The 15,879-nt window shown below is 40.9% G+C and overlaps 1 protein-coding gene across 1 annotated transcript in view; it reads left to right on the plus strand.

Moving 5' to 3' along the window:
• The window catches only part of LOC116401276 (metallophosphoesterase domain-containing protein 1-like), a 41,106-nt gene extending 25,542 nt beyond the window's left edge, over positions 1 to 15,564 (plus strand). The window contains exons 3-5 of the mRNA XM_031879600.1: positions 242 to 357; positions 5,959 to 6,072; positions 10,966 to 15,564. Coding sequence (XP_031735460.1) covers positions 242 to 357; positions 5,959 to 6,072; positions 10,966 to 11,087 — 352 coding nt within the window. The 3' untranslated portion in view covers positions 11,088 to 15,564. The remainder of the gene's footprint in view (positions 1 to 241; positions 358 to 5,958; positions 6,073 to 10,965) is intronic.
• Positions 15,565 to 15,879: the final 315 nt, after the last annotated feature.

A 15,879-nucleotide genomic window follows, 5' to 3' on the forward strand; every position in this document is an offset into this window, starting at 1 on the left:
CATAGTGTGCATTATATGATTATAACTGTTCAATTGAAGATCATGTCTCATTATAATTAATTAATGAATCACTAATTGGTTGTTATTATTATTATTATTATTATTATTATCATATCAATGTAAGGAGAGATAGTGTGACATTTGATAAAAAAGAGTCAAAGCATCCCACATGACATTTGTCTGTACTTGCCACAGTGACCAACCCATCTGTTCTTCTTACTTCCTGTGCGTGTGTGCGCAGGCAGCCCTGGTACTATGGCTGGGGCTTCAACCTGCCACGGGGTCAGGCTCTGCTGGACAAGTGGAACCAGATCCCCGACAACACAGACATCCTGGTGACACACTGCCCCCCACTGGGTGAGACACACATTACAACACACACACACACAAAGGCTCCAACATATGTCTAAAGTAAATTGTGTGTATGTACAGATCACTGAACTGTGAAAATAAATGATGTCGTATTCATTTACTTTGGTTCCACCAAATAAAACTGTTATACAAAATGTTACTCATTCAATTATATTATTTTATCTGAATATTTATTCAAATCAAAGATGCATAAAATGTACACAAGCCACTGGTGGAGCAAGAGATGAAGCAGCAGGTAGAGATGGTGTTGATGTGAATGGTAATACCAAAGTATAAATGTCTTATCAAAAGAAAACCAACATGCATTGGCAGCCTGTAGTGATTTTACAGTTTATTGACAGTTAAGTTCAAGTCCAAGTGTTGTTTGTGTTATAGTTAACAGACATTGTGCTCTTTAATAATATTTAGCCTAATCTGATCATGTTTCCAGTTGTATACAAACTTATAATAAATAATTATAAAGGTTCTTTTCCCCACTAACTGTCCTGTAGCTTCCATCTGAGCTGCATTACGAACAACTCGGAACTCAAAAATGTCCGACCTCCTACTAGAAAAAATACAATCGGAGTTCCTACTTGTGAGCTCAGGACAAACCCATCTACCATGACTTCATGAAGAAGCATTGGTCTGAAGTCACACCGCAATAGAAGCGAACATTGTAAATATTAAACCATCAACTAAAAGGCAATGTTTACTCTATGTATTTGATTAACGTAATAAAAACTATTGTATAATAAAACCTGTTCTCCTAAATTAATGTCAAAATATGTTGCGATATGTTATTAAGTAGCTGGGTATGGTCAACAGTCTATGATAATTATCTTGTTATAAATTTAGTTATTTGGGAAAACGTTGAAAATGCCAGAAAAATGTCTATGCTGCAAATATCAAATGAGAAAATTCCGACCTCAAAGTTTGTCTGGAACGCAGCATAAGTTTCCGCCCAGTCCTGACATCAGTAAATCCAGAGGAACACATAATCAACATCTGTTAACATGTCTTTGCCTATTACTTACATTATTCTTCCTAAAATGCATATGCAAAAAGAAAAAGATGCACCTAGCAAACACCTGAACAAATAACTGAAACACAAACTGCGACTCCATCTGTTTGATCGATACACTGCATGTGTCTGGGCCTGAAAAAAAGGTCCTTTATTCATTCATGTAGTGACCTAAAAATAGTCACATTTAAATGTATTGAATCTAGAAATACTGGCAACAACCTATAAAATTGCCATCATGTCTTCTATTTTTTTTTTTTTTAGTAAATATGATACAGTAACATGCAACAAAAAGATCCCCGGCTGGAATTGAACAGGGGATATTGCAAATTGGCCCTTTGCTAAGCACCCCCCATTGCTGCTACTCCATCAAGCTGTAAGAGCGCATGGAGCCCACACTGTCACTAACTGCACTTCCTGAAGAATTCTCTTATCTCAATAGATCCTGCAAAACACAAACTACATCCATCTTCAGCTTTTACAGACTCATCAGCACGCTTTATTTGGAAGTGGTGCTGAAGAATCACTGTCGTTGAGTGGATGAATAAAGGGGGAAGGTAATCAAAGCGATGACTCACACACTCCGGTCACCTTCTTTGTGATCGCCTTTCAGCTTTTACATCCTCATACATAAACATGGCACAGGTTTGAAACCAACACAGATGCCGACTCACAAGCTAACTGACATTACATTACAGTCATTTAGCAGACGCTTAAATCCAAAGCGACAGATTGGTTAAGTGTCTTGCTCAAGGACACATCAACAAGCAACTAGTGGAGCCTGAGCCGGGGATCGAACCACTGATCCTCTGATTGAAAAGGACAGCCCTGCTATCCACTTCGCCACAGTCGCCCGTGACATCCTGCTTGCACGTCTCTGCCTCACACACACACAGATGCTCATGCGCATACACACTCTCCTCCCTCTCTCTGACCCTCACACACTTTCACACCTCATCTCCTGCTGCAGCTGTGGTGCTCAGACGCGTGTGTGTGAGATTGATTTCAACGTCTGAGTCTCGGCCACGAACACAGCCGTGTGCGTGTGCGTGTGCGTGTGCGTGTGCGTGTGCGTGTGCGTGTGCGTGTGTGTGCGTGTGTGTGCGTGTGCGTGCGCGTGTGTGTGCGTGTGTGTGTGTGTGTGTCTCTCTCTCGTGACAATGGCATGAGAAAGAAAAACAAAAAAAGGGGATGGAGGACAAAAGTTTTGCTGATGAAGTGGATTCTTCAAAGCGGCAGAGGTCAAGAAAAGACATCCTTTCTTAAAATATTTTGTTAAGAATGGTGTGAAACGAATGATGGCCGAGAAGGTGACGGAAAAAAAGGAGTTGTGAGCAAGACATCGTTTCGCACTGCAGCAAAAAGCTCCCGTCTTTTATGAGGCGCGATAAAACAGCAGATCGGCAGCTCGAGAGGAAAATACGGCCTCTTTATCTGGCTGTGAGGAAGAAGTTAACAGCAGAGAGAGGGACAAAGTGAGACAAAAAGAGGAAAACGGGCGCAGTGCCCAAAGCAGCAGCAGCTGCTTTGAAACAAGCAGCACATGAGAGCAAAAAGCCCTCTTAACTTCTCACTTCACTTCCGCCATCTCCCAAGGCTTGTAACGACCACGCTTTAAAGGCAGCTTTTTATTATTTTTTTTTTTTTTTTTTTTTTTTTTTTTTTTTTTTTTTTTTTTTTTTAAAACTTAAACTGATATTGAAAGTATTTCTTTTTATTTTTTTTTATTTTTTTTACAGATAGACATTTCAAGGAGAAAGAAGTCAGACCGTATTACTTTACCGTCATTATTGATTCACTGCCGGCTAAAAACATGGACGTTTTTATGTCTGTGTTGAGTATGAGATGGTCCATTAACTTTGTCCTGAGTGAGATTCTTTGCACTGTTTGGTGGTAAAATGTATAAAGAATCACCCATAGAAAGACTTTCTCTATATCTTTCTTTTCTTTTGTCCAAATCATGAGACTTGCTGTTGCCCTGTCGATGCTTACAATTACCCGAAATGGCCACAAACCTTTGTATAGTTTTGCTAGGCGATTCAAACTACTGTTCAAATTTGACTTTGAAACTTGAGGTTGAGACTCGAGTTGCAAAAATGAGAACTTACTATTAGCGATTAAGAATTTTCTTTGACTAGTCCATAAACAATTGAGACTTTTCTCGGACTTGTACATTAAGACTTGAGACTTGGCTTGAACTCGCCCTTAAATACTTCAGATTTGACTTGGTCTGGTCCTAAAACTAGAGACTTCCCCTACTTGTGAGACTGGTATTGGACATGACCGTAGAAACTCAAAACATGGCTTGGACTCGCCCATAAAAACTTGAGAATTGACTGGGCTTGTCCTTAAGATGTGGCTTGGCCTCGCTCTTAAAGACTTGAGACGTGGCTTTAAACCGTTGGTTTGTTGGAGGCCCTTTCATGTTTTAATATGAAAATGTATTAATTAATCTTGATTTATATCTGTAATCTTAGAGACAAGGTTCAATCGGAAGTCACGGCAATCATTTTCTCCATAGACATTTATCCAAAGGTGAAAACGTGACTTTATTTTTGAGGTTTTTTTTTTAAAGCTTCCAGGCAAACTGTGCCATGAGTTGCTGAAAGGTATTTAAACCGCCCTCCTGTTTCTCGAGTTGCTGGTCAGGTCTAGTCCACCTGCTATCCCACAATGCTTTGGGAAGCAATTTACATTCATCTTGTAGAAAATGAGTAGGAGCTCACTTCTTACCACACCACAGTCTGTGGGTTCACAGTTGGGGTTGCAATGTCAGTCTTTAAATCTGTTCCTCTGTCCGTCCATCATTTTGGTCCAAAGATCAAGATATTTATCTACTGGCCAGATGTCTATGAAATCTGCTCTGGTTATGGTAATCTCATGATCAATTTGGAGAAGATGCTGTTTTTTGAAATGTTTGTTTCTGCACTCTATTCAAGGCTTAAGTTATAACTAATAACAAATGCATATCATTTATGGAAACCGTGGCAATTTACAGTATTTTTGTGTTTTTACAATCTTGAATTTTATAGACAATAATTTGATCAAAACAATGCAAGTCCTGTTTCAGTTTCTTTTCTCATTTGTTCTTTTGTTCACTTCACTGTCTTTTCTTTCTTTTTCCTTTCTGTTTCCCGTCTGGGCAGAGCGACAGAAGGCAGAAAAGATGGAGGCACGAGCTCCTCGGTCATTTTATTTCTCCGACTTGATGCTTTTATTGACTCAGCATCAGCAGCATCCCTCCTCGCAGAGCAGCCACTAAATCATATACACTCCATGCTTCATCCTTGTCACACACACTGTGAAGTCTGCATCTGTGTGGCTGTGATTGATTTTTATTTTTTTATTTTTTTTGGTGCTGCGATGTGCAGTTTGCCATTAGACAAGGAGTCTGAAATGGACGGCTTCGTTTTAAAATGTGATGTATGACTTTTTGAAGGGAGATGAAATGTCTAACCGTCGCGGAGACACATTCAGCTGTGTAAACACAGAAAATCAACCCAACAGTATCATCACGCTGCTGCCCGCATTACTGAAATGATCCACACCGGATCATTACTGTATAACACTTTATGTAAGAAAGTAAGGATTAAACAGTTCATTGTTTTGTTACTATTTTAAAACAGTCAAATATGACTGATAACAAAATGTGTATTTTTTTTTTTTTTTTTTTTTTTAGGATCTATTAACATGGTTGATCACTGATACAAATACAAGGAGACAACGTTGACCTTTAGTAGTCGTAGTTATGATGGGAGCAAAGGAGGAAATCAGTTGAAGTATAGAGAGCAACACAGTCCACCTAGTGAGGAAGTAGGAGTAAATTGAGAGTTCAAACAAACAGGACTTTCACCAAGGAGACCGCTGTTTGTGTCAACAAGCAGACTTTTTTTTAAGTTATGTACGTAACCACGTCACGTAGTATAGCACGTTTTTTCTATGGTTTACATTTTGTGTTATGTCATTTGCAAGTGCCTTCATCATTTCACGTGTTGATTGTGAAAAGAAATGTTAGTTTGCCACGTTGCCAACATAAATGTATGCTACTTATTTTATCCCAAACCACAATCTTCTACTAAATCTAACTTAAATGTTTTTGTTGCCTGAACTTAAGATGTTTGTATTCACCATGTTATGTTTCACTTTCACAACAGGGGGGTGGGGCTTTTTAGTCTGCCTGAAGTTGCGGTTGAGTTGAGTGGTAATTATACAGCACATTTCCCGCAATGCAATATTTAGAAGACCTACAGTTAAGTTACCCGCTCAATAAAACGTGGCATTGTTCTGCTATTCACGGCCCCTCCTCTGTAGGCTCCACAGTAGGCTCGACTGACCACATTGCATTGTAGCTTGCTGTCCATCTCCACATTATAGTGACAAACATAGAATATTACAAAGCGGACAAATATTGTAACAGATTTATAACAGTGGAAGACTTTCTTTCGCCAACTAACCATTACACCACCTCATTATCTAAATTTGGACCACAGCTCTTCATATGTGCCATGGCGTTTTTGCAGGCTTCTGTGAGAAGCAGCATGTTTAGTGAAAAGTGTGTTTGATTTGTGTGTCACTGTGTGCAGGTTTCCTGGACTGGGTCCCGAAGAAGATGCAGCGTGTGGGGTGCATGGAGCTGCTGAACACAGTCCAGAGGAGAATCAAGCCCAAGTTACATGTTTTCGGACATATTCATGAAGGTACTTGAACGAGTTTGTAAAATGCTCAACTCCCAACAACCTCCGCAAAGCAGGTAGACCAGCTTGTATGTTAAATCCAGGGGTTTAAAATAATTGAAGGGGACTTGGTTGAGCCATTTAAATGCCAAATTGTAAATGGACTGTACTTGTATAGCTCTTTTCCAGTCTTCCGACCACTCAAAAGCGCTTTAACACTACATGTCATTCACCCATTCACACCCATTCATTCACTGATGGGAGGGGCTACTATGCAAGGTGCCACCTGCTTATCAGAACTATCTAACATTCCTACAACATTCACACACTGTAGGCACATACAGGAGCAATTTAGGGTTAAGTGTCTTGCCCAAGGACACATCAACATGGAGTAGCGGAGCCGAGGATCAAACCCCCGATCCTCTGATTGAAGGACGAACCTGCTCTACCACTGAGCCACAGTCGCCCCATTTCAACATTTTAACCGTCTCAGATCTTCTCTGTGGATTTTGGCAGTTGGACAATAAGAAGACGCAGAGTCTTGGTGGTCCTTAAGTGAATGAATCAAACTGACACAGTGGAAACTAGAATAGTACCCTCAGATCTCCGGCAGGTGTGTCTGCAATGACCACTGCTGTATTATTTGATTGAATACAAACCTCAATCGCCCATCGTCTAATCTCGACAGCAAGCGTACCACTCCCACACCAGATTTGAATCTACTCAGCTGTCTGCACCGGCTCTGGGCAGCCACGCATCTCAGCTGCTACGTCCCAGGCGTAATCGCAACCTTTTAGCTTTCAACAAAACGTAGTTGATGGCTGGAGGTTGATGCCCAATAAAAAAAGGCTCTGAATGCATAAATGTATCTATATTTTACAACCTTGTCAGCGCAGTGTGCTGCTCTATGGTTCCGTCCAGAGACCAGTTTATAATTCCACACACTCTCCCTTTACTTTTGCGTGTGTTTTTTTTTTTTTTTTTTTTTTTGCACTGTTTATTCATGTGCAAACTGTAACCAACACTGTACATTTACTGCCACTATACAACTTCACTGCTGACGTTGTTTGCGGCTTACCTAGGCGTGCAAATCTGGACAGAAACTGAAGCGGTTGTTGATCACTTGCGGCCCAGACCGGCTGGTTAAGAGGCAAGAGGAGTCGGCAATCAACCACAGAATAAAACAGTCAATGACATAGGTTTTCAATAACTGTTAATCACCGCAACACTGAGAGCATACAGTTATTAATGAGCACAGAAAATATTATGCTGATGATTCCAGCAGTATGCGAGATTAGCCGTGGACAGACACACGTGATACACGCATGCATACGACTGAACACATAATCTCCCCTCAGGTTTACACGAAGGGGAGATTATGCCATTGGCTAATGTATATGAATTCAATTATATCCCCACATACATACAAAACATGTTTGCACTGTGATGGTTTTTATTCAGGGATGTATACCAACTATGAACTAACCCCTTTTATTTACCGAATACAGTCTACATATCTTAAGGCTCACATAAATCCTTATGACCTGAATTCATAGAATGCAATATCATATTTTGCATCAAAATGAATAAGAGGGACCTCTACTTTATCACAATCTGAAGGCGGCAGTTACTTTGCATACATTTTTATACCCGTCGCTACATCACTGTCTGAATCATTCTCACATGTCCCACCTAAACATTAAGCTTATTATTTAAATTAACCAATCACATGTAGCAAAAAGCCATGTATTTATCATGGTATTGTTTTTTCCTTAAATTAAATATTTTTAAGTTAATTAAACTGGCTAAGACAATTGAATTCTAGCCATGTAAACTTAGATAATATGGAGATAATGTTCAATAATTTTCTTGAAGAAAATGCTTAAAGTGTATATGTGAAAGAATAGCTAAGCAGCCACATCCCTCTGAGCATTACATCCAGGCCAGCGAGGGCAGAGAGGCCGTCTCCCTGGGCTGAAGGATTGCTTTTTTGGGGTCATCAGGTCAGCGCTGAGCCCATGCAGCGGTCCCCCACCACAGAGAACCAGATTAGAAACTAGATCACACTTTATATTAGGAGAAAGAGGCTGAAAGCAGCTCTCTTCATTAATGCGAGGACTCCGAGGGGGAACTCAGAAAGACAGCCATTATCCTCAGCGTGTTTTGTATTCATGTATTCCAAATCTGAAAGCACCAACTTGGACATCTGCTCGGTTCCAAGAGATGGTGAACGTGACACCTACACTTAAAAGAAAATCACTGGTAGTGCAAAGTTAAATTGTACTGTGGTTCTTTCTGAGAGATGGGTGTTAACTTTATGCTCAACAAAATGTTAACACTTTTACATCTGCCATTTGGAAGTGTTGGATCCGGGGGTTTTCACTGGCCCGATACGGGGCTACCTACTGACTCAGCTCTCTATTAAAAGATTGTCGAGCGGGTGTTCTGTCGAGAAAACTCGCCTGGCTCTGCTAACTACCGTTACTCCTGACGTCTACCCTGCTTCCTCTGGTAACGTGCACACGGCCGAGGGGCCACCCTGGCCGGGCGCTTCTACCAGTCGCGTCAGTTATGGCAGCTTTCCTCTTCTGGATCTGGGCTCTTGGTAAATTGCCAGGTTTTAACGGCTAGGATTACAACTAAAAACCGTAAGGGACTGTTAAGTGGACTGGTCACTAGGATAACCATTCAGAACTCTTGTTGTTAAACATACAATAGATTTAACTTTTTACTGCCACGAGGAACTTTCACTACTTAGGCAAATGAATTCTCTGGAGAAATTTACTTTAAATGCAGATTAGATATTTATTGCAGGATATATTAGCAGGGGCACAGCAACAGCTCACATAAAATAATACTATACTTGATTCGATCAGGTTACAATTTCTTCTTAGGTTATACTCATTAATTGTCGATGCCGAGGCGGCTCGGTGGAGCTGGATTCACGATGTAATAAAAAGTCCTTTTGGGGTTTTTAGGAGCGAAGGTCCGGCCGAACCTTCGGCTCCTCCTGCGCGGCCAACGAAGTCCGTTCAGCGATCCCTCAGGCTCAGTACAAAGTCTTTAGGGCAGCTGCGTCCATCTGTTGTCCGGTTGTTAAAGTCAAACGGGGGAGAGGAAAATCTCCGTCTTTCAATCTTTGTCCACGAACGGCTGTCTTCTTTCCGTGAACAGAGACGAAGTCCTCCGATGCTGCTGTCGAACGAGGTACAGTGTTTCTCCATGGAGCACTTGGTCGGCGTCCCGCAATGAATCCCGTCTTGCTATTTGCAAGTCTCTTATAACACTTTGAGCTCTCTCTCCCCCCTCCTCCCCAACACTCCCTCACTCGGCATATGATTATCATGACATCATTGATTATGTGTATGTGCTGCGAACAACACCCATCTTTCTGTGTGTGTGTTCTGGAAACTACCTAACTTCCCTGTGTGGGTGCTCTCACTTCCTCAATGCTCTGAGCGTGTGTCAGGTTACACCCGTGTATGTGCTCGGCCAACACTCAACATCTCAGCCTTTAAGGCCCCCACCCAGCTTACATCAGCTCTTTCCACACACACAGACTTCACTTTACTCAGATACACATACATTATTATTATTATCAGTTTTACATTTGTTAAATCACTTCATAATTCTACGTACTACACACTTGCATTAATATGATTATTGGATTTCATCCTTTAACTATAAGTATACGCTTTATGTCCCCTTAGCCTGATTCACATACCGAACATGTATTCCTTCATTTAAGGCAGCTCTCCTGGGATCTCAACTCTCTTTTTTTGACAGAAGCAACGTCGATCCAAAGTGCCTTTGGAGCAGAGATTATTTAACTGTAGTGGTGTTAGTGTCACACTCATGCATATACTGTATTTGCTCAAACTGGATTCTCGCCATTTTGGAAATGATAAAGATGCGCTGCTATGCATAGCGCCAATAACTGGTGTTTGTCGTTTGGTCGTCCAAGAGATTAACTCCATGTATTTATTACGATCGCCATCGGATGCATCACAGTTGCTTTTTGTCCCGGGGTCCACTGGGATTGCCAGTTCTTCCCCTGATTATTTAATCATATATTGGTGGATATTTACCGAAGATTTGCGTTTGGGAGGCAAGGTTTTTGTGGTAAGCAGTAAAATAATGTAAACAATTCCATAATGGGTCACATTGAAATTTGCACTGTAATAAAAGAAACTGCTTTGAGCTCTTTTAATTTAGAGGCATACCATAAAGGAGGAGAGAATATAGTGTATACAAATAGCTGCTTTATGACTGACTACAGCAGCTCAGGAAATTCTGCCTGCAATGTAACATCTGGGAAAGATGGGTGTCAAATCTACAGAAGAGTTTTATGGTCAGGCATTAGGGGAAAACATGAGAAGGAAGATTTCTATTTAGCATTTCTAGAATAATGTCAAGGATTATTGAGAATAAGGTTGAACTTTCATCATAAGTGCCAGGCATATGATTTTTTTGTTTCTTTAATCTTGAGAATAAAGTCAAAATTATGAGAATAAAGTCAAAATGTTGAGGATATAGTCAAAATACCATTTTGAGAATAAAGTTGACATACAATTCTAGAATAAAGACTAAATGTCAAGAACACACGTTGAACTTTCAGTATTGGTGCCAGGCATAAGATTTTTTTTTTTTTTTTTTTTTTTTGCATCTTTACAATAAAAATAAAATGGTGACAGTAAATTTGAAATACCATTTCAAGAATGAAGTCTAATTGTGGAGAATAAAGTGAAAATTGAGAATAAACACGAAATGTCATACGTCGTACTTTTAAGAATAAATCAAGTTGCTACCCTTACCACATATGCTGAAATTCCAGCTTAATCTCAAAATGCTGTAAGATTTTAAAGAAATCTTCCTTCTCTTATTCTCTCTCTCTCTCTTTTTTTCCCTAATGCCCAGGTTACGGCATGATGACCGACGGCACCACAACGTTCGTCAACGCCTCCGCCTGCACCGTCAATTTCCTTCCCATGAACGCGCCCATCGTCTTTGACCTCCCGAACCCCGGGAGGACCACATGACTAGAGGAGGATCGCCCCAAAACGCCTGCCGTCGATCAAGAGAAAAGAGCTAAGAGAGGCAGGTGAGGGTCGGCGAAGCAGATTCTGTAAATACAAGGCAGGTGTGTGTACATGCCTGGAGACGGAGCGGACTAAAGGGAGGGGACGCTTCCTTTTTGCTGTTATTTTATGTGCCATCATTTCTTCATCCGAGTCTAAAAGCAGACAAATGGACGAGTGGAGAGATGCTTTTCAATGTGGACAAATCTCTGTCCTCTTTTACTGCACTGACAATCTGATGTGGTCTCAGAGAGACGAGAGAGACACTGCACCTACATCGAGCCATGTGACACGTTGTACGTTGTTGTTCACTCACATTTTAAATGAGCTGAAACCGTTAGGACTTAAAGTGAAACAACCCAGCGCCTCGTCTACGTGAGTTTTTGGCTGAGCCACGACTCAACAGCAGCGACGTTACATTGGGCCCCCCAGAGGGATTTTAACAGAACTTTTCAACCCCCCTCATCTTCCTTCTGTTTCTCTCCCTTCCTCGGGCCCAGAGAATGATTTTTTTTTTTTTTTTTTTTTTTTTTTGCCAGCGTGTGCGATCAAAGCGAGTGTGTGAGGGCAGCAAGAGGTCTCAGCCAGGGGCTGTGTGAGAGTCGGGGTGTCAGCCGTGTTGACACCGCTCCCCCTGGGCCTCATTAAAGCCCTCATAAGCGTGCCTAGAGGAGGACGCGGAGGAAACCACATGCGACACTTCCCCTTTGTTTAGTTTTTTTCCTCCCCTTTCCACTCTTTCCATGTACCTCCCCTTTCACCTTTTTCTCCTCTTATATTTTTTCCTTTTCTCTCTACTAGTCACGCTGTGAAGGACTAGCATGGCTTGTTAGCTGCGACTGAGAGGGCTGGCTTTTTGGACAGGTGCTACATGCTAACGCTACTCCTGGACAGTCAAACTGGTGGTTTACTAGGACCGTACCTCGTGTCGGGAAAGACGGAGACTTCTCACCCTTTTTAAGAATAAAGCTGTAACTACATGTACTGTAACTGGTTTAATGTAAATGTTCTCTGTCAATGTAAAGAAAAAAAAAAAGGTTTTCTCAAAGATTTCCAAGCTGTTGCAAGCTTTTCAAAAAGACTTCATATTTGTGGTTGTTACATTTCCTTCGGTCTATTTCCTAGTAATGTAAATGCTTATGATGGTATTTTCTTCTCTGTGAAGCTACTCTGCCCCATTTTGGTGATTAACTCTTTCATGTCTCTTTTGCAGTTTGTCTGTGTTTTAAAGAAAAAAAACTTTTTTTTTTTTTTTTTCTGCTTTGCTCTATTTTCTGAATAAGGATGTTCTCAGTAAGAGTCTGAATGTGCTTAGCATAACAAGACCACGTCACACTTTGATCTCGCTGCTCTCCGACATTATGTATGAAACGTTCCCCGGGGCTGCAGCTTACACTCGCTTCCTCAGCACATCAGCATTCATTGTGCCAGCTGATGTCTTAATGTTTCCAAATAGGCAAAAAGAAGGAAAGACGCAGCAGAATAACTTACCAAGAAAGTCTGTGTGTGTGTCCGTGCGTGCCTGTGCGTGTGTGCGGTTACGTGGGGCAGGTTGAGTTCTAGGCAGATCCTCACTTCTTCAAGGGGCAGGTTTAGTATGAAGATTAGGTTTAAATTATGGTGCGCAGAGAGTAGGGGCACTGCAGCTTAATAAAACACAGGCAAATATAGAAATCATAATTGCCAATTTGACAACACATGCATCTTAATGTAGGAAGTCCTAGTATACAGATGCTAATCTAGATATTGTACCACCTGCAGATTGTGATAAACCTACACAGACACTCTGTATGTCCAATAATACCGGGCCCACACAGTCGGAGTGATAGCAGTGAAATACATTCATTTGTTAGCTAACTTTTCAACACCACTGGTAGATCAACATCAAAAATGTAATTTGTTATATCGACCAAGGAGTTCATGATATCAGTTTGGCTTGTCTGTCAATAGGATGACAGAAAAACTACTCACCTGATTTTCATGAAACTTGGTGGAAGGGTGTACCATAAAAATGTTGGAGCTGCTCAGATTCATGGAGCTATTTTTAACTTTTAACATTGCGCGGGCATTTGGCCTTGGCGGAGCTCTGCAGTCTCAAAGTGCACCTCTAGTTTATAATATGTATTTGCAGCCCTTTTTTAAAATGTGGCATTTGTCAATTTAGTGAATATGAATATACTGGCAATATTTTCATTGCAGGTTTTACTAGTAATTAAAACTGTAGAAGCAGGCGGAAGCCTCATTGAAGTCCAAAGACAATGGTAGGTTTATTGACCGCAAATGTTGTAGCCTGTGCAGAGTAGGTAAAAGGGTTTTAGATTTCTAATTATGAACATAATGAAGTAAAAAATAGTCCACAAAGAGGTTGCATGGCAGACAAAGGCTGTTTGCTAATTAACAGCTAAGAAAGGTAAAAATGTATGTCATGTCATTCTCGGCTTTGCTGCTTTGATCTATAAGAGCAACAGGATTTAATTATTTGATCCCCATTCAAGATAGCACAGGGCTAACCACAAGCCCTGTGCTAACTTGAATACAGCTGTGGACTTGTATTGGTTGCGTGCTCCATTCATACAATTGTGGGTCAGTGTCGGCCTGGTGTTCAAGGTATGCACATTTCCTGATGCACACTCCATTCCAATTGGTAGCGGTAACACACTATGACGTTGTTTGCCAGGAGTTTAACGCCATTTGGCTGTCTTTATGTTACTGTAAAGGCAAATTATTCAAATGTGGGTAACAGCGGATCTCCTCGCACAACTTCTCTTCAAAACATCTTTTTCTCCGACTTTGCAAACTAGAGGCGCATACACCACCAAATGGATGAGAGTGTGGAACGATACTAGAGCATGCGCAGTCGGTCACAAATTTTAAGCTGCACACAGACATCCACATGGCGTCCGAGCGGACATGGACAGATGACATTTACAGCACGCAGACAAAAGTGGATCCTCGTGGTCACGGAAAGTATGGATTGGTTTTAAACCGGCTCAATGCGCATGCTCAAAGTCAGCAACCAGCAGTGAAATGACAACAGGAGGTGTCATATATACTGTACATATGTAGGGAACCCCAAACGACCCGTTCTGATGATAAATAATTGCAAATTGTAAACTATAATTCATTTAGGGTTCTCTCCTGATGAGAATACTCTTAAAACTGTAAGTTGAGCATCATTATTAAATATATATCGTGATAATTATCGCTATCGATCAAATCGATTGTGAAAATATCTTTGGCCATATTGTCCAGCCCTAATTCTTTGCCATTTTTTTCTATCACTGCTTAGGTTCTTCATGCAGAACTTTAACATTAAAAGCCTACTAGGAAAGGAAGAGGGTGTTTAATGGTATGTAATATTGTCACGCAGGTAAGAACTATCTCTGCTCAACACCTTAAGTATTTATGAGAAACAAACAGTTGCACCATGTTCACTTCACGAACTGGTTGTGTTGGATCAGAAGAATGAATCCTGGCACAATCTATCATTACGATCCAGAGTTTTGGGCATGGATTGGGGAGACTTAAGATGGGGTTAGCAGTAATAGTCTGAATGTAGGCAGGAGATGGTGTTGCACAACGTAGGGTGTGGATGTGCGTCTGTGCGAGTGTATTCAATACAAATAATAAGAGAGAGTAAAAGGAGTGTTCAGCTTCATCGTTTAAAACACAAACTTAATTATCATCTACGGCGTTCCAAGAAAGGAATAAAAGGGAACTATTAAAAACCAAAATATGGGAGGAACTTTCATCTCTGTTTCATGAAGAGCCGTCTGTTTCGTCCGACTCTCCACTTCCAGTCCTCATTTAGATGTCTCTTTGATGCTCCTCTGCTTCAGTAGCCGTGTTATGTGTGTTTCCTGTTTGTTTTTTTTCCGAGAGGGAAAAAAAAGAAAAAAAAAGTGCTGTACTATTTCTTGATTTCTTTCTTGGGGCATGCTTAAAGGAGTTAATGACTTCTGCTACTCAGACAATCTGCATATGAAGAGTTTTGTTCCAAAATGAGATATGTACTGTTTAAAAAAAAAAGGGGGGGTGCCACCCACACATGCCGAATGATTGACAGCTTAAACTTGAAAGCAGAATGTGGTAGTACTTTATGTGGTACTCAATAAAGCATTGTTTGTGTCCTTAGTAACATGTCTATTGGCTGGATACTTCAACGTTACTGGATGGTTATGAACTTCAGCTCTTTTTTTTTTTTTTAATGGACATATAACATTTTGGAATGAAAGTGTTCATATGGTATTGTATTTTGCCATCGTTGTTCGGGACATTTTTTGGGACAGGAAAATGAAAACCCAACAACTGCAAAAATGTAACTGTGTTGCTCCTGGAGACAACTCTAAAATGTAAATTACCTCTCTTTCTTAAAAACCACATGGATTCTGCTGGTTCTGAGAGATTGTTCACCGATTGAATAAAACCTTATCTGTGACTGCTGGATCATGCTTCCCTTACTTCCATCCTCGCTCTTCCTCTTTTGTCTCTCTCCCATCCTTTATTAGAGGTGGCGAGGAAACTTTTCCCGTCCTGTTTTTTTTCCCCCTTTTGTTCCAAATCAAAGGTATCTATGTCTCGTATCAATTATAGAGCCCAGAGCAGCGAGTTAATTTCCAGTATAAACCCTCGCTGCTCCGTCTCTGTCTCCCATTTTGCTCCGCAGGTCTTCCACACCTCTGCACATTCTAATGAGAACCCTCGTTCAAATAATTATATTAGTAATCCCAGGGGGAGACCGGGTAATTTATTC

This window comes from Anarrhichthys ocellatus, unplaced genomic scaffold (assembly GCF_004355925.1).
Source record: "Anarrhichthys ocellatus isolate YVR2014 unplaced genomic scaffold, GSC_Weel_1.0 scaffold313, whole genome shotgun sequence".
Taxonomy (NCBI): Eukaryota; Metazoa; Chordata; class Actinopteri; order Perciformes; family Anarhichadidae; genus Anarrhichthys; species Anarrhichthys ocellatus.